This window comes from Culex quinquefasciatus, chromosome 3, assembly GCF_015732765.1.
Source record: "Culex quinquefasciatus strain JHB chromosome 3, VPISU_Cqui_1.0_pri_paternal, whole genome shotgun sequence".
Taxonomy (NCBI): Eukaryota; Metazoa; Arthropoda; class Insecta; order Diptera; family Culicidae; genus Culex; species Culex quinquefasciatus.
Genome location: NC_051863.1, coordinates 179,951,127 through 179,979,091, shown reverse-complemented (window position 1 = coordinate 179,979,091; position 27,965 = coordinate 179,951,127). Strand labels below are relative to the sequence as shown.

General features: G+C 35.9%; 1 protein-coding gene across 2 annotated transcripts in view; it reads left to right on the top strand.

Annotated features, from left to right (window-relative positions):
• Nucleotides 1-27,965, top strand: part of LOC6049354 (myosin heavy chain, non-muscle) — a 110,860-nt gene that overhangs the window by 26,004 nt on the left and 56,891 nt on the right. For both annotated transcript variants that reach the window (XM_038262735.1, XM_038262734.1), the window contains exon 4: nt 432-647. In XM_038262735.1, the coding sequence (XP_038118663.1) occupies nt 432-647 (216 nt within the window). The remainder of the gene's footprint in view (nt 1-431; nt 648-27,965) is intronic.

The window sequence follows — 27,965 nt, the reverse complement described above, 5'->3', positions numbered from 1 at the left end:
GCATCAACGTCAGAGTAACTAAATACTTCCATACAGGGCAATGCCGAGCGTGCGCGCGCGCTCGTTTGCGAGAGCTTGAGTGAGAGAAGGCCTTGTGGGAGCTTGTTTTTTTTCTGCGGTGCCTCCGCCACCAGGTCCTCGCGGATTCCTCCTGCGAACTCAACTCGACGGTGATGCGTAAGGGTTGAGGTTTTTAGGTTTGTCCCCGTCATTGGGAGTATTCCAAGGGATTGTAAAAATCATAAAAAATATCTAAAGAAGATTTTGTCGAGATATCCAAGTCTCGAGTAAATGGTACTGGTGTAGATCCTGATCTCTGATTATTTGACGAATCAAGTCCAAAGGTCAACGTAGATACTCATCGCAGATCTTCGTCGCAACCGTAGTACACAAATAGTAACATCTTGTTTTTGTTGTTTTACCTTTTCCAGGGCTTCGTAGCGGCCAGCATCAAAGGCGAACGCGGCGATGAGGTCGAGGTGGAACTGGCCGAAACCGGCAAGCGCGTCCTCGTGCTCAAGGACGACATCCAGAAGATGAACCCGCCCAAATTCGACAAGGTCGAGGACATGGCCGAGCTCACCTGTCTGAACGAGGCGTCCGTGCTGCACAACATCAAGGACCGATACTACTCCGGCTTGATCTATGTAAGTAACGTTGTTATTCAGTTCAGTTGGATTCAAAAAAATGATTTATAATTATTAACTCGTGAGTCGTTTGCAACAAGAAAAATACAAAATTAAACTACAAACCTTCCAGATAAGATTACAAAAATCCTGCTGTATACATTGTAACAAAAACTCGATTTTCCCTAAAAGGTCCCAATAAATCCCAGTTGACAAAACCTCGTCCCATCGCCGACATCGAGACGCGGACGGGGTTTGCAATTAACATTATTTTATGGCGCGATATGTGGAAATATATGTTCCTCGCCGTCTCGAAACCAAACAGGATTCGCAAACTCTTCCAAAACTTCAGTTGAGCCTCCTCTCAGCAGCAAACACCGTCCACCAACCAATTCAACTTATCAGCTTTAAAGTGAAACGCTCGCCGGTTATGTAACCCCCCCCCCTGCTCGACGGCCAACCCAGCCAGGGTACTGTCATTTTCGGCAGATTTTTTCTCTTGTCTTTCAATTTCTGCACGCGGAGATGCGGAGAGTTGACTTCGTGGCAAGACGACAAGACCGTAAAAAAAAAACAAGTAAGGAACCCCCTTCGACGACCTGACATATGTTGCACATAGCAGACATTCCAGTCGAACGTTGAAGCGTTGAAAAGGCTCTTGCGAAGGTCGTTTGGTGACCGTCCGCGATAAAGACCCCCGTCCCCTCCCCTCCCCTAGGTGTGTTGAGTCTTTTGTCAAAGGTGCTTCTAAGCTTTGATTGATTTGAACTCCCCTATGGTATGGTCTAGGAGCGCACGCGCGCGGCTCGGATTAAGCAGTGAACTGTCCGGGGTTGTCCATCACAGATCGAGCGCGCGCGGCGGTGTAAAAGGTTACCCGGGGGCTAGAGGTCGCTGCGGTGTTCCCAAAAAAGGAACCATAATTGTCATGTTGTTCGAGAGAGAGCTCGTCGTCGTAATCGCATACGTGCGAGAGCGCGCTCGGAATGTGTCCAAAAGGTTGAGTATGTCTTGAACCTGCTAGGGCTTACCGAAAATGGGGTAGCTTCGGATCGTTGTCGAAGCGGTTGAAGTAGCCGCAAACTGCAACCCCTTGATATCCACTTGGAAGAGATCACGGACGTATGTGAGGCAGTAGGGTGTAATATGGTTGTATGGAAAAAAAATAAAGTTGTCCAAATTTAGTGAGCACAGCATTTTTTCAGTTCCTTTTGGGGTCCTAAATAACTCCCCAAAGTTTGGAAACGATTGGTTTAGTCCCCACTAAACGCCACTTGGCGCAAAGCGATTCAAGTTTGTATGGAAATAAGTATCAAGTAATCCATTTTGTTGGATTTTGGTATTTAAAAAATCCAGGTTTCACGTTATATCAAAACCGGATTCATATTCTGATGCTCTAGAATGTGCTCTACAATTTTCTCGAAGAGAGTATGGTGCTAACTTGCTTCTATAAAAAGATACAGCGTCCTCAAATCTAGTCTAAAACGTGTTTTTTGCTCGAAAATCACGTTTTAGACCAGTTTTGAGGACGCTGTATCTCATTTCAGGAGCAAGTTAGCACCATACTCTCTTCAGGAGAGTCATCCGAATATGAGTTCGGTTTTGATATAGCGTGAAACGTGGTTATTTTAAATATTAAGATTAAAAAAAAATTATCCCATGCAAATTTATATGGAAAATTTAATTGCTTTGCGCAGAAGATTTTGTTATTACACCCCAGTGGGGCAGGTATCCGGATGTATTGGGATTTGAAGAGTTGATCTTTGGAAAACTATGCTATACAACTCAATTGATCTACCGTAAACTGGGGTGACTTTGATAGCCCGGGGTGACATTGATAGAAATTTGATTTGGCCACTATTTTTGATACATCCAATGTAACAGTCACATTTTTGCATATATGTTCGATAATAAGCTTTCCCTTAATGCTTACATACTCAAAATTCTCAAAAATGTTTAAATATTAATTTGACGGGCATTTGAAAAACCTATCAAAGTCACCCCGGGCTATCAAAGTCACCCCAGTTTACGGTACGTCAAATTCCAGGACTTTTTGTTGGTAAAAAAGGTTTATTGAACTAAGGTCTGGTATTGTAAATGTATGTATAATTGTATATTTGAGCTCTTAACTTAGATCTAGGATCTGTAAAGAACGGTAGTCAAATTGTATAAAATTAACATGAATTACCTAGAATATCAAATAGAAATAAGAATTTCATCAGCTGAGCAATTCTCTGAGATTTCGGTCATTCGATTTTTTTTTTTGTATTTTTTAATCCGGCTGGAAATTTTTTGGAGCCTTCGATATGCTCATAGAAGCCAAAATAATACACGGTAAATTGTTAAGTTGTTGTTTGCTGTTTTTTATTTTACTATTTTTTTCATTTTCTGATATCTGGAGTTTTTGTTAAAGGTCCAAAAAACAGATTTGCTTTTTGGGTGTTTTTGAAACCGCCTTGAGTCAGGGTTATTAGAAAACACTCAAAAAGCAAAAACTAAAAATTTGGTTTATTGGACCTTTAAAAAAAAACTCTAGATATTTTATAGGGGACATAAAATGCCAACTTTTCAAAAATTTCCAGCATGGGCAAAAAATCTTTGACCGAGTTATGAATTTTTGAATCAATACGGTTTTTTAAAAAATCGAAATACTGGTCGCAAAAATTTTTCAACTTCATTTTTCGATTCAAAGTCGAATTTGCAATCAAAATAGTAGTTTATGCAACAAGTTGCAAAAAGAGGATTATTTCAGCACGAGTCGTACATTTATCCAACGAGGTTCACCGAGTTGGATAAATACGAAGAGTGCTGAAAAAATCAAGTTTTGCAACGAGTTCCATACAACATTTTTTGCAATTCCAAAAAACACACACTGAGTGAAATTTTAAGTCAAATTTTCATGTATTTTGTCAATAAATTGTTTAAATCAAAAAAATGTTGAAAAGTGTTTCTTTTCGAAACAAGTGCTGAAAAGTTCAACTTTTCAGCACCCATTTCAGTGCTGAAAAGTAGAACTTTTCAGCATTTATTTTGAAAAGTGTTGCTATTCGATTCAGTTATTTTTGGTACATAAAAGTAGGCTATTTTGTCGTTCAAGAATGACAGGAAATCTAAGTAGTTTCACGACATGGTAAAAAAATCTGCCGCCGAGTTAAGAATTTTTGAAAAAAATAGTGATTTTTGGAAAAAAAAAATCGAAGTTTTATACAAAAACAAATTTGACATTATTTTATAATGCAAAATTGAATTTGCAATCGAAAAGTATTTTACAGATTTTTTGATAAAGGGCTCCGTTTTCAAGATATAGCCACCGAAAGTTTGATTTTAGCAAAATATTTGCAGTTTTTCGATTTAAAAAAAAAAGTGACCAGGATTGACCATTTCTAAAAATATTTTTTTTTGAAAAGTTCAGAAAGTTTGCTACAAAATTGTCTAAGAGACATTGAAGATTGGACCTCGGGAAAATTGAAGTTTTCTAAATCTCACCAAAACAACCCACCATTTTCTAACGACAATATCTCAGCAACTAATGGTCCGATTTTCAATGTTAAAACAAGAAACATTCGTTAAATTTTCCGATCTTTTCGAAAAAAATATTTTGAATTTTTTTTAATCAAGACTAGCATTTTAAATGGGCGCAATGGCCCTTTTAAAATAATAGTCTTGATTTAAAAAAAATCAAAATATTTTTTTCGAAAAGATCGGAAAATTTTACGAATGTTTCATGTTTTAACATTGAATTAGTTGCTGAGATATCGTCAGTGGCTATAAAGTACTTTTTTTAATATTTTGATTTTTTTTAAATCAAGATTAGCTTTTTAAATGGGCGCAATGACCCCTTTTAAATAATAGTCTTGATTTAAAAAATTTCAAAATATTTTTTTCGAAAAGATCGGAAAATTTTACGAATGTTTCATGTTTTAACATTGAATTAGTTGCTGAGATATCGTCAGTGGCTGTAAAGTACTTTTCGATTGCCAATTCAATTTTGCATTCAAAAATTATGTCAAACTAGTTTTTGCATGAAACTTAGATTTTTCCAAAAATCACTATTTTTCAAAAATTCATAACTCGGTGGCAGATTTTTTGACCCTGTTTCTCTATGGCTAAAAGTTGCGGATTTTTGTCCCCTAAAACATATCAAAAAATTGAAGTTTTAGTAAAAAAAGAAAAAAAGATGATTAAAAAATCTGCAAAAAAATTTCCGTGCACCTATTATTTTCTCAAAAGTCCTCAACAATACCTTTTGCCCAAAACACCAATATGATCAGAAAATTCACTCTAAAGTTACAGCTGTTTGAATATTTACATACCATTTTTGTATGGACAGCAGCCAAAGTTATATGGAGACTTGTATGGGTGAACCAATGACACAAAATAGCTTATTTGGTCATAGAAAAAGCCCCCACAATGTTTGAGCCAAATCAAAAAGTACAAATAAAATCCATTTCCGGTTTTGGTAGAGAATTGCTCAAATACAAAAAAAATATGTTTTCTAAGTCTCACCCAAACAACCCACCATTTTCATATGTTGATATCTCAGCAACTTATTGTCTGATTTTCAATGTTAATACATGAAACATTCGTGAAATTTTCCGATCTTTTTTGAAAAACAATATTTTCAAAAAATGTTAAATCAGGACTAACATTCCAAAAGGGCCAAACATTCAATATTACGCCCTTTTGAAATGTTAGTCCTGATTTATTTATTTTTTGAAAATATTGTTTTCGAATGTCCGAACTATCTCGCTTCCAACATCAGCTTTTCTTCCCTCCCTGCTACTATTGCCTGTCCCAACCCTGCTACTATTACACTTAATTAAGGGCCCCCCGGATTAAGCTTATTACCATACTAATCTCTCAATTTGTGTGCGCTAAACTTCGCTGTTTGACTTACTACCCATCAAGAGCCGACGCGCGGGGTGGTGGCGTGGGTGCGGCCAGAACCGCAAACCGCCTCATTGAAGTTAAACTATTTTCCATTATCTATTAGCTCTCTCCACTTTGCCTTCTTCGCTCAGAGTCACTTTTTATGGCAGTCGTGCAAACTAGTGCATGACGAGCCTACCAACAAAGTTCTGCTGCCGCTTCTGCTGTGTACGTCGTCGTAGGTACACATCAAATCCATCAAGTGGGCTAGTACTACAGCTGCGGGTTCGAAGACACATGTTTTCAGCTTAAGTCAGTCGTTTTTTTTTTGCGCCGGAGGTACGACAGCGGGGAAACTTGGCCATAGGAATGCAGCCCGAAATGATATTATTGAGTAGATACCGGCGGTCGCAAGGTGGAATGTGTGAAAACAAAAACGGCAAACATTCATCGGGAAAGAAATGCAAAAAGCGAGCGCGTTGATTCGCGGAGGCCCACACTGAAAGGAAGAAACCGCTTGTTTTACAAATACAGACTTAGGCAGCGTAGCTGGAGATTATCGCGCAGAGACATGCGGAGAGTGCGCGCCGAGATAGCAGATAATCATATTCAAATCACATTCTCGTTCGGCTTACGTATACAAACTACGCTCACTCAAATTAATTAGCATAAAACATATCTTGCGCGACACGGTTCAAGTGTGGAAAACGGTACGCGAGGTGTTGGGTTCGATATCCGGATTGAAGATTTGACCAATTGGGGAGACTCGCAATACGCGTTGAGGAAAATACAAGACTACTTAGTCCGGACTGACATCGCGAATGTCAATAACCCAAAAAAGCAAACGTTATACCTTAAACCTGCTATCATTTTACGACCTTTTGTACTTCCAAAACGAAGACGAGCTGCTCCAAGCAGTCGCGCTACAATTCCGGGAATTTCCATACTTTTTTATGTTCTATTGTCCGGTTGTTGACTCAGCAGCAGCAATCGCCGAATCAAGTGGACACTGTGAAGTGGAAGGTCGTGTCCCACGGAGAACGTCCTTCTGCGCGTCCCCGTGTGCTGTAGCTCGCCAACTGGTCACTATAATTGAGACGCGTCGCCACGCTCGTTCGAGCTAGATCTCCGAGTAGTGGGGAAACCTTTTAGAGATCTCTCCCATACAAGGGCTAACCACCTTACGTAATTCAATTTCGCTCGTAAGGTGGTCAATCAAGCCGCACCAAGTTGGTATCGCCAAGCCAAGCCATGCTGCTGCTGCTGCTGAATGAAGCGCATTCTTCGCTAATGAATGTGTCACCATGCCCGCGGACTATGTAGATTGAGAGCCGTGCCGTGTTCTAATGGCCGGCGGGGCAGGTTGGGCCACCGCGCACCAGTAATTGAACTACATACTAAGCCGTAGCTCGGCGTTAGCCTTTTATGGGAAGCTACCCGGATTGTCCGGCGACAAGTGGCCGAATCCTGACATTGGGTTCACTAGGCCACTCACCTTCCAGCTGGCAGGTCGGTCGGCTCAAATTGAACCAAGTTTCTGTTTTTGGATATCCTGTGAACCGGACCAAAGTGGTCACCCAACCGCTGCGCTAATAGGTCGTAATTCTCACATCGCGCGAGCATAATCCCGTGGTTGGAGGACCGGTGCTAACAAGCTACCAACTCGTGGCGAGGGGGGTTTAATTGCCTGTCATTTCTCATTTGATTATCTATCGCGCACTTGGATTTAGCGGAGTACTGCAGCATACCTGTTGAACAAATGTAAACCCAGATGGTAACTGCCGATAGTGGGATATCTGCACGAGCTTTGAGCTCGCGTACACAACGTGAGCATACTCAATTCATGCTGAAGCGCCACTTGTGGCGCCCTAAACTCGTTTAGCATCTCCCCTCTAACCATCCCATTGAATACAGCGACCCACAGTAACAAGAGGACAGCGATTGTGGTACGAACGAATCAACCCGCGTAATGCAATTCAATTCGCGGGTTAGAAAACGCGAATCCTAATTTGAATAATATACTGTGTGCATTCGTTTAGTTTGCCTGACTGTCATATTAATTGTGGCTGAACCACTCAGAAGGCACTTCCTGTCTCGTCGCTGCGCGGCTCTTGAACAGCTGCTGCCTGCGAATCTTTGCCTTTGAAGAGAGAGAGAGAGAGATAGCGCATAAGGCACTACGACGTATAGGCATTATGTAGCGAACTCTTGGTGATCGTCGTGCACGCACATTGTAATGCAATTTGTCGAACAAAAAGGGGATTGTTACGACCACGCAAATTGATCGTAGGGGTAAATGGAGGAAATTTGAGGCTGTTTCGAGTTGGATCTAGAAGCATGAATCAATCGAAGTACTTTCAAAATTAAAGTCACGTTAATAAAATAATTTCCATTTGACCGTCTTTAGCAAAGTAGTATGTAATGACTAGGACTACAGTCTAGACTCGATTTTCCAAAGTTTTAATTATCCATTATTCGGTGTGGTCCAATCTTCAAATTTTCTGAACTTGAAAATAAAAATAATATTCTAATTATTTTGATTTTAAGATGTTTTTCACTGAAATCAAACTTTCGGTGGCTATATCTTGAAAACGAAGCACCTTATCAAAAAATCTGTAGAGTACTTTTTGATTGCAAATTCAAATTTTCATAAAAAATCGGTCAAAAAAATTTTATCTATGAAATTTTGATATTTTTCAAAAATCACTAGTTTTAAAAAAATATGGCTCAAAAGTTGCGGGTTTTGGTCCCCGAAGCGTATAATAAAATCTCGAAAAAAACGGATTTTGGGAAACTGTTTTTTATTAATAAGAATCTTTTAACTGATTTTGGGAAACTAAGTTTTTGTGAAAAAAAAAGTTAAGTAAAAAATCGGCAGGATTTTTTTCCGTGTACCTACTTTTTTCTGAATATCCCTCATAAATACCTACAACTTTGCCGAAGACAAAAAGTTGATCAGAAAATTCATTAAAATGTTACAGAATTTCGAAAATTTACGTATCCTTTTTGTATGGACAGCTGCTAAATTTGTATGGAGACTTGTATGGTTGAACCAATGACACAAAATAGCTTTTTTGGTCATAGGGTTAGTTTGAGACAAATAAAAAATACAAAAAATAAAAATGGTCGAAATCGACCAATTTCGTAGAGCATCGAAAAAATAAAAAAAATATAAATATTAAAATAACATGCCATAGTTTCAACATTTGCATGGAAAAAGTGTTTTAAAATGTATTTTACACTAGTTCAGTTGAGAATTCATTTTAAATTGATTTTAACTAATTGTACTTATAATTTCATTAAAATATTGTAGTTTTTTGAAAAAAATATTTTTTTTGCACCCTGATTTTTCGGGCCAACATTGAAGGGGGGGGGGGACAAAAACTTTAAATAAAATTTGTACCAGCCTAACCAATTTATAAAAAAATGGGCATAGTCAAATCATATTATTTGGCCCTATTAAAGTGTAAGTAGTGGTATCAAATTAATATATATTTTTAGGCTTAGTGATTTTTCACGCTCGAAAATTGCAAATTTCACGTGGACCTCAATTTCAAAACACCAAATTTCACGCAAATTTCGCGGAACTTAAAAATTGTTAAAATAACTCTGAAAATCCTTAGTTTAAATCACAGAAACTACGTTTTATGCTTCACTATATATTATTCTTCAATAAACTAAAAAAATCTTCACTAAATTTGAATGCAACACAAAAAAATCCTCCTGGTTTATGGATGGGCTATATATTTATATATTTTAAAACACAATGTAGGGCACGCTTATTCTCATTTACTGAACTGCTCTTACATTTTATTGAATTTCATATCAAAGTAAGATTTAACAATCTTGTCCAGTCAGAATGAGTAAAATAAATTGAATTTTCTGCGACGTTTAGCCCATTGAACATATTTTTTAGCTCACTTTTCAAAAACTTAATTCAAAACCAACTTGCAAAATAATATAATTTTTAACAAAATCGAGATTTTTATTCTAAATGAGAAATGAAAACAAAAAAGTAGTATTTTTTACTTTCACAGGAATCATCCACCAAAATAAACAAATATGCCTAGTTGAAATTACACAGGCCCAAAAAAATTATATGTTTTTAAAATGTGATTCTAAAGATAAACAATACTCTTCATCTTATTTTGAATTAATTTCTTTCAAAACTATACCTTTCAAATGAAATAGCAGTAAAATTTTTAATTCAGTGAATGAAAGTATTGCTAAATTTAGTTGGATTCTAATAAAATTCAAAACTCTGAACATTTCTTCAAATGGTTCATATAAAATTGACATTCAAGCTTTTTAATTGAAAACCTATAAAATTTAATTAAATAGTCTTTTTGCTTTAGGGCGACATTCGAAAGAAACGACGACTGTTGGTATCCAACTGATCCACGAAGCGAAAAAAATCACCGGGCTCCAGGCGGGACTTGAACCCGCAACCTCCTCATTAGTACTGAGACGTACTGCCTTCGTGGATCAGTTGGATACCAACAGTCGTCGTTTCTTTCGAATGTCGTCCCTAAAGTAAAAATCGGAGACATGTCGTTTTTTTTATCATAAAATTATTTTTATTAGGTCCTTTTCGGTACTGGGACCTGGTTAGGACCGAGTCGGCTTTTGTAATTACATTTGACTTAATAATTACAGAGGATCTTGTGTGTAAATGTTAGTGGGAGGGGAGCCGATTACCCGCGGCCTACTCGGGATTAGTAGGGAAGGGATTGATGTTAAAGACAGGGCGTGGGAAGGGAAGGGGGATTGTGTAGGGGTCTTGGTTGGCTCTTCTGGCCTTTGCGTTTTGTCCTCAGCCGCAACTCGGTGTCCAGCTGCTGGGGCGGCCTTGCTTTGCTTCCGGTGCAATCCAGAAACGACGGCTTTGTGCGAAGGCGAGTTATACTAACAGAAGGAAAACTAACTGGAAGAAAACTAAATAGATATTTTGGAATTTGAGAGAAACTGATAGATCGGATAGAGAACATCAAGGTCAAATTGAGATAACGCGTCTCGCATCGGAATTTCTGGTAGTCTTCCTCGGGCCCTGAGGGTATCTTTCAACTTAATTCTGTGAACATGGTGATCTGGACACGCCCATACGAGATGGGAAGACATGTCGTTAGTGTCGATACAAAAACAATAATAGTCTTTTTGGATGAAATATTTATTATGTTGTTATTTAAAAAAATGATTTGAGAAAATTTATGAATTTCACGAATTTCACGCCGTTTACGAAATCGTAAAAAAACACTAACCCTATATATCAGTAATTAAACCAGGGTATTCACTCGCTTAATTCTACAGTAGTTCATAAAATTATTTTTATTCCTTTTTGAGTTTGATAAATTATTTTGAGAAAAATCGTGACATTTTCACACAAACATAAAATTTCACGGGATTTCGCGGAAAAAAGCCAAATTTCGCGGATTTCACGCTGTCCGCGAAATCGTGAAATTTCACTAACCCTATATATTTTATTTGAAAAAAGTTAAACAGTACTAAAACATATTAAATAATGACAAAATATCGAGGCTTTTAAACATATGTGTACAGTCCAGGATCGTTTATCCGAAGGACTTCGGATAATCGAATCATGACCAACAATTTTTTTTATATTTTTATATTCTTATTTTAAACATCAAATTTGAGTTGATTGCCTTTTAAATAGAAAAAATCATTTTTTCAATATGTTTTCATTGCCATTTTGGCCGCCATCTTGGATTGAAAAATTCTAAATAATTTTAAAAAAGTTTATGGGTCATACTTAAACTCGACCATTAAAAATAAAACAGCGAATAAAACTTTTTTTTCGTGATTCGATAATCCGAAGATTCGATTATACGAAGTGAAACATTTCCGAGGCCTTCCGATAATCGAGTCTGGACTGTGTCAGCCTAAACAGTTATTAAACAAATTGGTTTATTTTTTAAACGCGTTTCTTTTTTTTCTTAATAGTCCGAGTCAAAACCTAAAAATTTGTCTTAGATACAGAGATACAGATTTTCGAATGTTTTCATATATTTTTTATGGACACCCTCCAAATTTGTATGGAGACTTGTATGAAGAAACGAATAATGGAAAATGGCTTATTTGGACGTAAGGAATCGATGGACAAAGTTTCATACAAATAAAATTAAATCCGTAGAAAAGTAGTTTTGCGATCTTCTAGAGAATTGCTCGATATTGAATGTTGCATTTCCAACTTGTTGGACCGCCTTGGGGCTGCAAGTGTTAAATTTCTTGAGTACTAACGAATATCCCTTTTTTTCTCTTACAGGTAAGTGCCAAATCTGTCTAAACTTTCCACAAGCATCGATACGTGTGAGTAAACCCCCACAAAATTCCAAGAAACCTCCCCCAAAATATAAGCCAACGACCTGTCGTGGTTCAGCACCGAGATCTGCATATTATCTCGCCCAAATACTTCATAACTGTAACTTTCCTCGACCACTCTGACTACTGTGGATGACAAACACCCGCATCTCTACGACAATTCTATACGTGTGTGGGATCACGACGTGGTTGTGTGCGTGTTCCAAATACTGTGCGCAAGTTCATTCTTCGCTTTGATTCCATCAGTCGTCGTCGACGACGAGAATGTGGGTTTAATAAACTCCCAAAGTTTTATCTTCCGAATACCGGCGGCGACGGCGGCGGAACCACTTGGACACAAATTAGTTCGCGTCGCGTCGTATAGAGTGGGAAGCTCTGTTGACGGTAGAACTTTTCGTTTATAGCTGCGCTACCGACCGAGAGCGCGCGCGCTCAACCCACATATCCAGAGTTGCTTTCGACTGCTCCCAGCTGATGCGAAGAGCTGGGAAACTGCTAGAACACAACCGACCTTTTCCAAGTTGTGAGGCGCAACAAGTTGAGCAGCAGCGAGAAGTAATTGTCATTTGATTAAATCGAGATGCGTGCGGCGATCCTCCTCAACAACAAACAGCGCCTTTTGATGGATTTGTCCGTTTGGCGTCACCGGCGCGAGCGTTGTATTTGGACAGCTGCCGCACGACGACTTCAAAAGCCAATGATTTCATCAATCGATTTAAAACGGCGCGGCTGCATGCGGAGGAGACCGAAGATTCATCAGAAGAAGGGCCTGATGTGTGTTGCTTTCGAGTACGGTCGACGCAAGTCGTTGTTGGTAGAGCGATGCAAATGGGCTTAGTTTGGTTTTGCGCATTATTGCTGCGGGGTGGTTGGGACAAGGTTGCGTCATATACCGTGTGGTGTGTGGTGGTACGCGGAGGATCTTTTTGTTTTGGGGTACGTGATCTGAATGGTTTGAGTGCGAAGTTTGTGAAGCAAATTTTGAGGCTTTCAAGCCTTTGCGTTCGAGTTAGGAGCGTGGGATAGCTTGATTAGTTTTTTCCCTGCATGTTGTGTGCAAATTAATTTTCTTAGTTTTGGAGGCATGATTCGAAGCAGTTTGTTTGGTTTACAAAATGGTGAATCGGAGTTTACAAACTGATCCATGTATGTCAACTTATGTAAAATATTTGTTTTAATGTCTTGGCTTTATTTATAGAAAATAAAAGTTTAAAAAGTGTAAAAAAAAACTTTTACTATTTTTTTGGCTGTAATGTAAAAAAAAATTGGGCTAAATATTTGTTCTGAATTGTAAGTAAGACCGTCTATGCGAAGTGTCTCTACACCCGCTATTCATTTTTGGCGCTTGGGGAGGAAAGAGGGAAACCATTTTGTTCTATGCGCCGGTATTTGTAACATTAGGGCCGTTACAAACATTTTTTTGAAGCATATGTTCCTCGACCTTTGAAAAAAAAAAGTATTTTATTAGGCATTTTATACCGATCCAGTTGTTTTGCAAGGTTACGGTTTAATAATATTCATGTCACTTTTTACTAGAGCGTCCAATTTCCTGGGGTTACAAAATTCCCGGGAAACGGGAAATTTTCAACAAATTTCCCGGGAAATCCCGGGAATTCCCGGGAAATTTGAAATTTAACGAAATTTATTCTGATCCTGTTTCTGATTGATATTTTGCAACAGAATTGTATAGAACAGCAACTTCAATGGTCAAAATGAGTCTGAGGATCATTCAATGGCTTGACTGCTTGTAGAAAAATCATGCAACTTTGAAAAAATATATAGATTTTCTAATATTTTATGCTGTCTCTCAAATCGTACCAAATCAAAAAAAAAAAAATTGCAATTCCGTCGTGAAACGACTTACTTTTCCTGTCATTCTTGAACGACGAAATAGCCTACTTTTCTGTACCAAAAATAACAGAATCGAATAGCAACACTTTTCAAAATAAATGCTGAAAAGTTCTACTTTTCAGCACTCAAATGGGTGCTGAAAAGTTGAAGTTTTCAGCACTTGTTTTGAAAAGTAACTCGGTGAACCTCGTTGGATAAATGTACGACTCGTGCTGAAAAAATCCTCTTTTTGCAACTTGTTGCATAAACTACTACTTTAGTATTTTTTGTTGAGCAGCATTTTTTTTTATTCAAAGTGTTTGGGCTGTGGAAATCTATGCTCCACAACAATAAAATTGTTTTTAAATTTGCCTCAGTGACCATAAAGTTGAAAGTGAAATAATCATGCAAAAATATTGTTTTTCATGACAAACAACTTATTCCAGATCAAGTATTATCAACTTGTGAATAAATAGATTATCATTGAATTTGCCTTTAAAATGTAATTTCTAGCGCTATTCAACTTGAAACACTATTTCATGAAATCACAATTCAGAGTTTTAAAATATTTGTAGCATGTTTTTAAAATATGGTTTGGTTAAATTTCATATGATACGAAGTTGTTTTTAATCATTTTCATGGTTTCAATTATGGTATAATTTAAGTTATATGGTTATATGGCCTAATTAATTAATTAGATTAAAATAATTTTCATAGTGTAAAAGTGGTTGAAATTAAACGATATTTTATTTATATTTAACCCTCTAATGCCCTTAGTAGCTCACGTGCCTTTTAAATTTATAATAATCAGTAACTTCGCGAATACTTTTAAACAAATTCTTATCGAACAAATCTTTTTGAATAATTTAATTATATCAATTCAATTTTCAACCAATAAACAAAAATGTCAAACAAATCTCAATTTTTATACTGGCCGGAAGAGGTGAGTATATATGAACGATATAACAAAAAAAATCGTTAAAATAGGTTGTCGAAAATAAAATAGTTTATATTCAATCCATAATAACGTAATTTTTGTTACCCAACATATAAGCAAATAATATTCCTAACTAATAAATAAATAAATATTATCTGAATTAAACCTTGACAAAAAATTACAGAAAAGCTAATTAGTTCAATATGAATATGAAGGTTGAAATGAATTAAATTCTCTCATAATTTTTTTTTATAATTTCAAAACATTGATGCCAAAAAGGTAGGAAAATGTATATTTCCGCTGGTATTTCGGGAATTCCCGGGAAATTTGTAAACGGGAAATATTTATTTCCGGAACGGGAAATTGGACGCTCTACTTTTTATAGTAGAAAAAAGTAAAAAAAAAATTAAATAGCAGGCTACGGTTTTAACTTTTTAATGAAAAAGGTGTTTTAGAATGCATTATTCACCTGTCCAGTTGTTTTGCAGTTTCCAAAATATCGAAGTATTCACGAACTTTTTATTTTTTGCACAAAATTTCCTAAAAAAATCAAAACATTTTTAAACGAGTCCAAACATGCTAAATATGATCATCAATACAGTAATTAGTTTTGTCCCCTGAGCAATTCTCTACCAAAACCGGAAATGGATTTTATTTGTATTTTTTGATTTAGCTCGAACTTTGTGGGGGCCTTTCCTATGACCAAATAAGCTATTTTGTGTCATTGGTTCACCCATACAAGTCTCCATACAATTTTGGCAGCTGTCCATACAAAAATGGTATGTAAATATTCAAACAGCTGTAACTTTTGAGTGAATTTTCTGATCAATTTGGTGTCTTCGGCAAAGTTGTAGGTATTGTTGAGGACTTATGAGAATAAAATAGGTACACGGAAAAAAAATTGCAGATTTTTTAATCAACTTTTTTTTTACTAAAACTCAATTTCCCAAAATACGTATTTTTTGATTTTCGAGATTTTTTGATATGTTTTAGGGGACAAAAATCCGCAACTTTTGAGCTATAGAGAAACATGGTCAAAAAATCTGCCGACGAGTTATGATTTTTTGAAAAAATAGTGTTTTTTGGAAAAAATCGAAGTTTCATGCAAAAACAAGTTTGACATTATTTTTAAATGCAAAATTGAATTTGTAATCGAAAAGTACTTCACAGAATTTTTGATAAAAAGTTCCGTTTTCAAGATATAGCCACCGAAAGTTTGATTTTAGCGAAATATTTGCAGTTTTTCGATTTTTTAAAATAGTGACCATGAGTGACCATTTCTAAAAATATTTTTTTTTTGAAAAGTTCAGAAAATTTGCTATAAAATTGTCTAAGAGACATTGAAGATTGGACATCGGGTTGCTGAGATAGAGCCGCTTTAAGAAAAAGAAACACGAAAATTGAAGTTTTCTAAATGTCACCAAAACAACCCACCATTTTCTAATGACGATATCTCAGCAACTAATGGTCCGATTTTCAATGTTAATACATGAAACATTAGCGAAATTTTCCGATCTTTTCGAAAAAAAATATTTTGAAATTTTTTAAATCAAGACAAACATTTCAAAAGGGCGTAATATTCAATGTTTGTAAAAAAATCATAACTCGGCGGCAGATTTTTTGACCATGTTTCTCTATAGCTCAAAAGTTGCGGATTTTTGTCCCCTAAAACATCAAAAAATCTCGAAAATCAAAAAATACGTATTTTGAGAAATTGAGTTTTAGTAAAAAAAAAGTTGATTAAAAAATCTGCATTTTTTTTCCGTGTACCTATTTTTTCTCAAAAGTCCTCAACAATACCTACAACTTTGCCCAAGACACCAAATTGATCAGAAAATTCACTCAAAAGTTACTGCTGTTTGAATATTTACATACCATTTTTGTATGGACAGCAGCCAAAATTGTATGAAGACTTGTATGGATAAACCAATCACACAAAACAGTTTATTTGGTCATAGGGAAGATCTCCACAAAGTTTGAGTCAAATAAAAAAATACAAAAATTAAAAATGGTCGAAATCGGCCGATTACGCAGAGAGTTGTTCCCCTGATTTTTCGGACCAATTTTGAAGAGGGGAGGGGGGAATATTTGCAACGGTGTTATTTGACTCCTTTCATTATTTTTGATTTGTAAAAAATGGGTTCTGATTGAAAACTTTATTTGATGGAAAACATCGTTAAGCATTTGTATTGTTTTTCTTGAGATAACAAAAAATATTTTGTAGTGAAAAAATATTCGCTAATGATCCATTTTACAATATATCTTTGATGTTGATAAAAAAAATGGAAACTTCTTGAATTTTTTGATGTTTTTTGGTTGTTGATTGAATGATCCTTAAACACTAGAAAAATAAAAAGAGGAAATAGAAATTGAGCATTAAGGTGTTAAAAACTATTGTTGAGTAATTTTGATATGTATCATTTTTCCTGCCATACCGCAAACGAACTTTCGGACATCCCATTAAGCGCAGTCACAGTGGCCAGCAAATGCAGAAAGCAAACAACGATATCAATTCAATTGAAGTCTGTATATATTTCAACACGGCACAGCACTCATAAAATCATTTATTTATATTTCACCATTGGGAACGCCAGCGCGCGCTCGCGCCACCCAAACCTCATTTATCGCGGATTCTCGGACAAATGTGTCCTCCACGCCATAGACAACTGGATACAAACGGTAAGCAAAAGTTTCATCTTGATTCAATGACCAACCTAGCAGTGAGCTCATTCGGACAAGTTTCTCGTTTAATTGTCCATGTTTTCATCTCTCAAACGTCCCAACGACTCCGGGACCAATAATTGTTTTATGTGTTTGGTTGTTTTTGTGTAAAATGCCGACACCGTCACCGCGACTTCCTTCGGCCAATGTGCGAACATCCGTTTCCGAGTCGTCGCCGGTTTCCCCCTCGTAGATGACGCAATTTGCCAATCTACGCCGAGATATCTTGAAGGATCGCGAGGTCGATAATCTGATCGTCATGAAGTTGCCGTTTTTGGCCGTCGTCGCGGACTAATTGAATGCAAATAGCAAGTTGTGCGCGACCAATATGGTCTTGACGGGCAAAATGAGTGACCCAATTTCGAGCAGCGGCGACGACGGACTCTCCAGAAGCGTCCGGACATGCCTTTTTCGTACGGTCTGTGGCCCTCAAGTGCGATACTGTGGACTGGCCACTGCAGAGACACAGATTTCATGGATTGGTGCTCAAAAGTGGTGCTGCGAAATGACCAAATCTGATGAGTTGTTGAAGAAGTGGTGTGTGCCCCCTTGGGTCTCGAGAAGATTATTGGCAGCCCCGGCAGTAAACATGCTAATGACATGCCGTCGCGACGCCGAATGTCGCGCGCGCGAGATCTCGAATTAAAACCCTTCGCTTTAGATGGCAGCAGTGGCGCCAGCGTGATCAACCTCGGCGTTGAGCGAGTACGTTGTTGTACGCCACCATGTTGTGTCAGGGTGATAATAAGCAATTCGACTGGTAGATCGAGGGGTCACGTCACGACACTGACACCTGAACTCGAAGAAGACTCGAGCTGCGTCATTTCTTGTGCGGAAATGGTCTCAAAAATTAAAGGCTAGAATTTAGACCATACGTGGACCCCTCGGATAAATTTCTGAAAAAAAAAAAACAGTACGCCACAGCCCTGTACCCGTCAATATGCAGCGCAAAATTTTGTGCGATAAAACGCACATTAAACACTGCCTGTAGAGAGATGCTTGAGTTGGAGAGATCGAGGGGGGCGGCGGTACGAGGAGAGAGGAGTGCTTGTGTGAACACAACAACCCCAAAGGTCTGCGCCCATATTTGGTCAAAAGCGCAAATTATGGCTTGAAATGCGCAAGAAACGGGCACAATATTGCGCGCAGTCGCGTCTTGGCACAAACTTGCACAAGTGACGGCGACGGTGGGTTTTTTGGAATTATTACTGACGGGGTTATTTTGGTTAAAAAAGAAATATTAACATTTCAAAATATAATACCACTATGCCTAAAAACATCATTATCCCTGCAGCACCAAACGGTTTCAGTCAAATATTATACGATTGTGATGATTTTTGCTACATTTGATTCGGAAAATCTCTAGAATGATCCAAGAATAATACATTAGTCGTTAGTTTCAGGAAAGTACCTTTTCCTTTTTTTATTCTAGAGAATTTTCAAAAAAAAAATTGCAAGTAAATTAAATTTTTATGTATCAACCTGTTATTTTTTCACATTAAACAGAATTTGAATGATTTGAAATTTGCTGAGATACAGATCTTTAAATTTGCAATTCCAACTTGGGTTGTATCTATAAATAGATACAATGATCCTTGATTGAAATAAGCTGAATCTTGTCGAAATGAACAATTTTATCTCCTGATTTTTGAATTTTTAAATTGTATTTTTCTGAGACCCGTAAAATTTGGTGGTTTATAGATGGTGGTTCCAGTAGAAATTGTATATTTCTATGGTAAAAAAAACACTCAGCCTAGAATACATTATTCCCTCTGTTTTTTTTAAATATTTGTTCCGTTTATATATATTTTTTATTGAAACATAATTCCCCTGCTGCCTGATTGTAACGCACCTTTACAGCTTATCCAAGATCTTCCCTACACAAAAACCGTCAAACTCCAAGCGACGCTTATTTGTGTATACTGTGGAAAGTCTCCCTTATCCTCGTAATGGAGCTACCTATGAAAATTTTTCAAAATTGCGTTTAAGTACATTTCGGTTTATTTAAAAGAATGTATCAATTTAGAGAAAAAAAATCGTAGATTTTCGTGCTTTTACAAAAAAAAACTTTGTTTTTGTGGATCGAATGTGTAAATTTTTTTTCAACTCAAATTCTATTTTTTAGGCACAAGTCTCCATACAAATTTGAGGGCTGCCTGTATGGAGACTTGTGTAGACATAGGTTTCATCCAAATAAAAAAAACTTTACTACCCTGATTTGAACCACTCCTGTCCATACAATAGCTCTACGTAAATATTTGAATATCAGTCGATTTGGTGGCTTCAGTAAAGTTATAGGTTATGCAAATTTTGACAAACTTTACCAAGATCAATTTTATTATTTTTTTTTTATGTGTCTCAGTAGACCAATTTTTGAGCTATGCAGGGTGGCCACTCAAGTCGGGAAATCGGGAAAAAGTCGGGAATTCGCCAAAAACCGCCAAAAATCGGAAAAAGTCGGGAATTTATGATTTTTTGTCAAAAAGTCGGGAAAAGTCGGAATTATAAGCATGCTTGATTGAACATTAATTTTATAACTCTTGAATAATTTTGTAATATTTTGTACAATTCTCAAATTGAATTCACTCTTTAATAACTTACTTTAAATTTAATGTTCTTTTCACTATTTCAATATACTTGAGTATGGAAAAGCTGTTAAAGACATTCAAGATCTTAATTAATATTGGAGTCTTTGACACAGATATTCATAATATTTTTCATGAATCATATGATCTCTATAAATTTTTGCTTATCATACAAGAGGCAAAGTTAATGAAAAACTAATATAAAAATAGAGCCTAATGGCCAGCTTAGAGTTATGATTCTATTTCATTTTGTCACATAGATTGAATAGTTGAAAACAGATTCCAACTTGAGTTTGGCAATGGTTTTTTGGTGAATATTTTTAATTGTTTAACTAAATTCTTTAAGTAATTAAAATATGTTTTTTTTTAATGTTGCCGTTAAACTTTTTTTTGTGAGTATGGTTAAATTACTACTATACATAAGCTTGATTTTCAGTTTTCGGAAAACTTAAATATCGAATAAAATCCAAAATTAAAAAAAAATTTCAACGTTTTGAAAAGATAAAGAAAATTTTGAAATTGCAAAAAAAATAATCCAGGAAATTTAGAGTTATTGCAAAACTGTTTAAAAAAATTGTCTCTTCATACATGTTGCTTAAAATAAGTGGTAAAACATAAAATCATATCTAACTGAATGTTCATTAATTTTTTTTAAATACTGTTCACTAGATAAATTAACATTGATTAAAAAAAAACAATATCAAAAATTACAAAATTAAAAAGGGAACCAGGCAATTTTTTTTTATGAATTTCTTGACATTTTTCTAAATCCTTTGCATGAATAACTTCAGCAATTATGTTTTAATCATTCTTTGATTTAAAATGACGATGAAGTTTAAAAAAAAAAATAGGAACGAAATTTTAAGTTCAGTTATCTTTAACTTTTTGTCATTTCCAGTTGAAACGAAGTATCAAAACTATACTTTTGCCAATTTAAAAAATAACATGAATGTTATAAGCATTGTTGAACTTTCGATAATTTTTTCAAAGACTAATTGTTTGTGTTTCTACACTAAATCATAATAATGAAGTTCCATTTGTGAAGTTTTTTTCAATTGTTCACAGCAAAAAATCCGATGGTAAAATCGCATGCAAACGCATGCACACCACTTTCGTCAAAATAAACACTTAATATTACACACTGCATGTACAATTTTTGCAAACACAAAAAAAAGTTGCAACGGACGGGATTCAAATTCAGCACCAATAGTAAGGACTGGTGCCTTAGCCCACTCGGCCATCAGACCGATGAAAAGCTGTAAGGATAAACACATATATGAGCTTGACATTTCGGTCAAGTAGATTTCCCATACTGATGGGCTACATATTTCAGGGTGTAAAATCACATAAAATTGTATAAAATAAAGCAATATTTAATTTACACCCAGACGTTTTACACGCAGCTGGATTACTACTTTTTTAGCAGTGTTGTTTAGTTTCTGTTTTTACAAAAAATGCGTATATTTGGATTATTTTTAAATTCATTTCATTTTTTTCAGTGGTTAATATTGACTTTTCTTATAGAAAGTTTTTTGTTTGAAATCTATCTAAAGAATGATTTCAAACAAAAAACTTTCTATAAGAAAAGTCATTTATTTGAGCATTCTGGAAAAGTCTGAAAAAAGTCGGGAATTTGAAAACGGGATTTGAATGGTCACCCTGGCTATGGTACATGACGGATTTTTTATTTCAGCCAAGTCATGTCTTTTAATTGTGTGATTAGAAAAGTAAAAAAAAACACTCCGAATATCCCACATATTCGGAACGGTTTCCAGATTGGCCAATGTTCAAAAAATCATAGCAAATCGATAATTAAACTTAATAATTCACTTTTACCTTCATTTGAAAGCTTTTCTTGCGATCTTTCGAATGCTGTATCGAACATCTGCAAATTTTAACTTTTATATGAAGTTTTTGAAGAATTACTTTGACCCTTGAAATCCACAAATTCAGAACACTTTTTTCTTACGAATGTAAACAAACTTTGGATCTCTCCAGGAGTACATGTTTATTACCAAATAATGACTTCTCACACTGAAACCAATGCAACTCAAGCTAAGTGATGTTTTATACATAGTTTGATAACTTTTTTTTGTGAAAATATCAGTTAAATTCAGGTGTTCCACAATAGTGGGAGGCACAATAACATCCCACAATTATGAAACAGGCCATTTGGAGGCAGTGTTTTGCTGCTCTGGACAAAATAGTCTTGGAATAAAGTTTTTTGTTCTAAAAGTACTACTTTTACTAGTGAAATAGCAAGATAATGTCCAAATGAAGGTTCTAAAAATAGTAAGGTCGACAGAAAAGCTACTTTTGGCATGCTATTGACAAATTATCATAAAATTGTTCCGAATTTGTGGGTGTTCCGAATATGTGGGATGACTGTACTTTTCAAATGAAAAGTATTTTTGTGAAACCATTAACTTTAGTTCTTAAGTTGGCACCTGTGGTCTACTAAATATTATCAATAAAATGAAATAAATCGAAAAGGGTAAAGGGTTTCACACAATACAGTTTTAGATCTAAAAATAAAAATAAAAATTTTGGGATTTTTTTTTCAAGCTACAATTTTGCCACAGACATTACATCGATCAGAAAATTCCTTCTCAAGATATAGATTTCAAACATTTTTTTTAGCATTTTTGTACGGATATTTGTAAAAAGAAACCGCTAATGCAAAATTGATCATTTGCTAATAAAAAAATCGATGGAAAATATTCATTTTCATTATCGAGTTCATCAGCTTTTTTTTTGAAACATTTAAAAAATAAAAATCAAAATTATAAATAAAATTCATAAGAACACAACAAAAAGTGTGCCGTAACCGTCATTGCTACGTTATAAAGTCCAACACATTACTGTCCCCGTCAATTGTCCGTGAAACTCCGCGACCAACCACCGCACCACACGCGACTCGCACACGTTCATTACGGGTGCATCATTTTTCCGTTTATTTTGACATGACCCAGTGGTCCGACCAGGAAACCGGCGGAAGACACTGCACTGTTTGTAAACATCGCCCCTTCGTCTCGGTGTTGCTCTGTGGGTTCAAAGTTGTTTGCCTTCTCTCCCGAGCGCGCGCTAAGTGGTCCATGTTGTGTGCTCGCGCGACCTGAATGTTGGCATGTTAGGGTCCATTAATAACCCAATTACTGACCCTGCTCAACAGCAGCAGCTTTAACAAAGGGACTCTTCCCATGGCCATATGGTTGTTGATTTGCGTAAACTCCGTACAAGGTAGCAGAGTCGAAGTCGACGACGCAAAACGGTCATTGAGTCCGCGCGGACATTTAATTTATTGGCTACGGTTACTTTACGGTGGTGATTTATCGTTTCTAGCGCTTTTCACACGGCGACGCCGCCGCCGCCGCCGTCCAGAACTTCGCCGCGAGGGATGCCTTATAAAGGGAAGCGACTTGCATGTGTCGCGGTGTGTGTCACACGCTGAGCAAACTTATACAACCCGGGCTCATGTTGCAGGGCCCGGTTCTATGAGCGAGATTGATATTCACGGTCTAGTGATCACCCGCGTCGTCGTCGTCGCCGGTCCCGGCGCGGTCTCGGTTGGCCTGTGGCCACTACGCTTTTGTGGTCGCTCGCGAAAAGGTTGCGAGCAATTTCTAACAACTCTCCTCCTGCTAGAGATGTGGAACTGTAGTCGTGATGATATCATGAACCTAAACACAATGTACCCTCGATTGACTACCCGCAAGTCCATGTTTGGAGCGTGACTGCGATAATGATCGCCCGGGGCGCCTAATCGTATGCAAATTTGGTGCGTTACATCCAATCCAGATCAAACCGCAACAGGTCCGTGCGGTCGTCACCGCGAAGCTTACACGGACCATGGAGTCTCGCAAGCGCTGACTGACAGGTACCCCACAGTTCTAGAACGCTTCAGAATAACGCGTCGCGCGACTTCGTGAAATTTGATACAAACTTAATTACCTGTTCCGACGGACCTGTTGCTACCGTTGGCCTCCAACTCGACACCTCAGAATGTGTGTAATGGTGAGTGTGTCTCTCGAATTGGGTATGCGATGCACGAAACCTCAACTGGTCCGCGAAGTGACGAAGCGGAACCAAAGGGAACCAGCTGCCAGCAACTTGTTGGTATGGGCGCGCGCGCGCTCGAACTCTAGGCGCAAACAAGATCCAATTGTGTCACCCCAGCACCGTAACGCGCGATAATGGCGGTGGGTAAACCAAACAGACAACTACGGATGGTTTGAGGCTTTTGACAATTGGTGACAAATTAATTCAATCGTTTGAGGCATCTATGGAGTGGAAAAGCTGTTGAAAACGCATTTGGTTTGGAATATTCCTGCAAAAGGAGAGTTGGAGAATTTCCCTTATCCCCCTCTCTCTTGCAAATCCCCTATCCTTGTTTTCTGGTCTGCGTTGAAGATGGGAGTGTGACCGGCAGTCATGGTGTTGACATATACATGACGAAATCCAGTCTGCAATCCGTTAAAATCACCTTCTCTAAGCGACGTTCAAATATGGCGAATATTTCCAACACCAGCAACAACCGGCGACCTCCTTCACCAGGGTCACTTGCTGTGCGGAATGCCATTTCCTCACAATCTTTATAGCGTTCCTTTATCATCATCAGGCGCGCGTCGGGGACATTCTCGGAGCGATCGTTACGCTCAGACGCGATAGGGAATCCTGCGTCTTGGCCATAAATCATACAATTTTATATCAATTGCGTTCCGTTCCGGGGCCACCACCACTACTGTGTTCTATGCGAGACACCCAGCACCGCAATTCAAATAAAGAAATTATTCAATTAGACGTGCAAACATCATCGACTTTGTCGCGTCGTCGGTGGCCAAGATCGTGACTTCGCCACCGAACCTGTGAAGCGTCTCTAAGCGTCGATGGAATAAATACTTAATTGCAGTTCGATTTGAACAACAGATGAAGTTATTACACACACCCGTCTGACTGTCTGTCAATCCGTCTGGGGCTGCTGCGCAGCGCTGTGGTCCAGATATACTAGCGATTAATCTGCGGGAACAGTTGATTAACCGCAGTGATTTGGTTTGAGGTGTCGGTTCGAATCCCAACTGGGTAGTTGGATGAGGATTTTTTTTAGTGGCACCGACTGGAATCGTCGCTGCAGCGACACATCAATTTTATTGTTTTCTTCAAAGTCATCGAGATGACGCAAGTACAGGGTTGTTACGGACGGCGCGGGTCGCGCGGATGGCGCGTTTCGCGCGGATAGCGCGGATTTGGCGCGGATTTGCTGACTAATTTTGCTCAGGCGCGGATTTCGCGCGGATGGCAATTTTAATAAATAAATAGATAAAATTACTTTCAAGTTTGTTTTTTTTTTCATTGAGTTGCAATTTCAATTTCTTATTAATAGATTTTTTTTTGAAAATGATTGTTTGTATTTTCTTAGTACGAACCGTCGAAAAATTAAGATGAAGATTATGTAGAGATTATTTTTCAAATGTATGGTTGAGAATTTCTTAAATTTAATTATTACTACACTTAACTCATTTCTTAGTATATCCGGCTCTAAATATGTAATTTCTTTTGAGTTTTGAGTAATGTTTTTTTTAACCCTTATTTATTTTCAATTTTTTAGTGGATTTATTCAATTTGCCTTTGAATTGTAGATGGGATTTACCCGTAGAAATATTTTTCTAAATTTAAACATTCTTGGTGAAAAATAAAAAGATCAGAACATTCCAAAATTATTGCTCTATCATTCAAAATTCAAATTTCAAAAATTCGAATTTTTTTTTATATTTAATAGTTTTTTTGAATCAAAATTTTTAAAATTCAGATTCAACCAATTTTGAATTTCTAAAATCGTAATTTAAAAAATCTTAAATTTCTAAATTCAGAATTTTAAAAATCTGAAATTCAAAACTCCAAAAAACTAAAAAATCCAAAATTCAAAATTTAGAGAAAAAATCAAAATTAAAAAAAATTAAAATTAAAAAAAATCTAATTTTGAAAATAAAAAATATTAAATTTAAAAAAAAATGGAAATCTAAAAAAATCTCCAATAAAATTTAAATTCTTAAATTCTTAAATTCTTAAATTCTTAAATTCTTAAATTCTTAAATTCTTAGATTCTTAAATTCTTAAATTCTTAAATTCTTAAATTCTTAAATTCTTAAATTCTTAAATTCTTAAATTCTTAAATTCTTAAATTCTTAAATTCTTAAATTCTTAAATTCTTAAATTCTTAAATTCTTAAATTCTTAAATTCTTAAATTCTTAAATTCTTAAATTCTTAAATTCTTAAATTCTTAAATTCTTAAATTCTTAAATTCTTAAATTCTTAAATTCTTAAATTCTTAAATTCTTAAATTCTTAAATTCTTAAATTCTTAAATTCTTAAATTCTTAAATTCTTAAATTCTTAAATTCTTAAATTCTTAAATTCTTAAATTCTTAAATTCTTAAATTCTTAAATTCTTAAATTCTTAAATTCTTAAATTCTTAAATTCTTAAATTCTTAAATTCTTAAATTCTTAAATTCTTAAATTCTTAAATTCTTAAATTCTTAAATTCTTAAATTCTTAAATTCTTAAATTCTTAAATTCTTAAATTCTTAAATTCTTAAATTCTTAAATTCTTAAATTCTTAAATTCTTAAATTCTTAAATTCTTAAATTCTTAAATTCTTAAATTCTTAAATTCTTAAATTCTTAAATTCTTAAATTCTTAAATTCTTAAATTCTTAAATTCTTAAATTCTTAAATTCTTAAATTCTTAAATTCTTAAATTCTTAAATTCTTAAATTCTTAAATTCTTAAATTCTTAAATTCTTAAATTCTTAAATTCTTAAATTCTTTAATTCTTAAATTCTTTAATTCTTAAATTCTTAAATTCTTAAATTCTTAAATTCTTAAATTCTTAAATTCTTAAATTCTTAAATTCTTAAATTCTTAAATTCTTAAATTCTTAAATTCTTAAATTCTTAAATTCTTAAATTCTTAAATTCTTAAATTTTTAATTTCTTAAATTCTAAAAATCCTTAAATTCTTGAATTCTTAATTTTTTAGAAGAAAATATTTCAAATATTGGAAATGCAAATTATTTTGGAATGAAATTTTAGTGAGAAATTTGTAATACAATCTGTATTAAAATACATAGATTTTGAATTTATAGAATTTCGAAATCTAAAATTTAATCATAATAAAATTTTAGATTTTGGTTTTTTTAGCCAACATTTTTGAAGTTAAATATTGAATAAATGAATTAGATTTTTAAATTTTGTTTATATTGGTTGATAATTTTCTATTTTGTTTATATTGGTCAAAATTATTGTAGTGTCCTTCTGATTTGCAAATAGTTTTTTTTGGTGACACTTTTCTTGACGTTTCTTGAGGTATTTTTAAAAGGATTTTTGCTTTCATTCCTTCAAACATAAAACGAGTTTAATTTTTTATCAAATGCTTTCTGTATTAGTTTTTTTCTTTGGAAATAACATTTCTTGAATATTGGTCGCGATTTTTTTTATATGGCGCGGATTTCGCGCGGATATAGGTTTCGGTCGGCGCGGATTTGGCGCGGATTTTTTTTCGACTTTCCCGTAACAACCCTGCAAGTATATACTATAGTATCTATTGGTGGCGATGATGGTTGCAGCACTTATCCGACGCTTGAGTAGATTATGAACAAAGAGCTCAATTTACGTCGATGGATCCGCACTGCCATATCGTTACCATCAATTGAAGGTTAAACGGATTTAGCGGACTTTTTGCCGTCGAGTTGACGCCGTGCTGAATTATTACGGAATCAACTATTGTCCTGTCCGAGCAAATCGGCTTACGATTTGGCAGCAGTACTCTTCGTTCAGAGATAAGAAACCAGCGTGCGGATTAAGTCCTACTTGTGGGGACATCCTGCCACAAATTCAACAGGTCAGGTAGATCTGGACTCATGAGGTGGAGTGTGCATCACGGCGCAAATGGCAGCCCTTGTATGGCAGTCCGTCGGACCAAAATGGGTCGTAAAACGTGAGGTATGTCAATGTCTGTCCGGCGAGCGAGCTCGTGACGGCTGATGATGACTAATTCGCGCATATT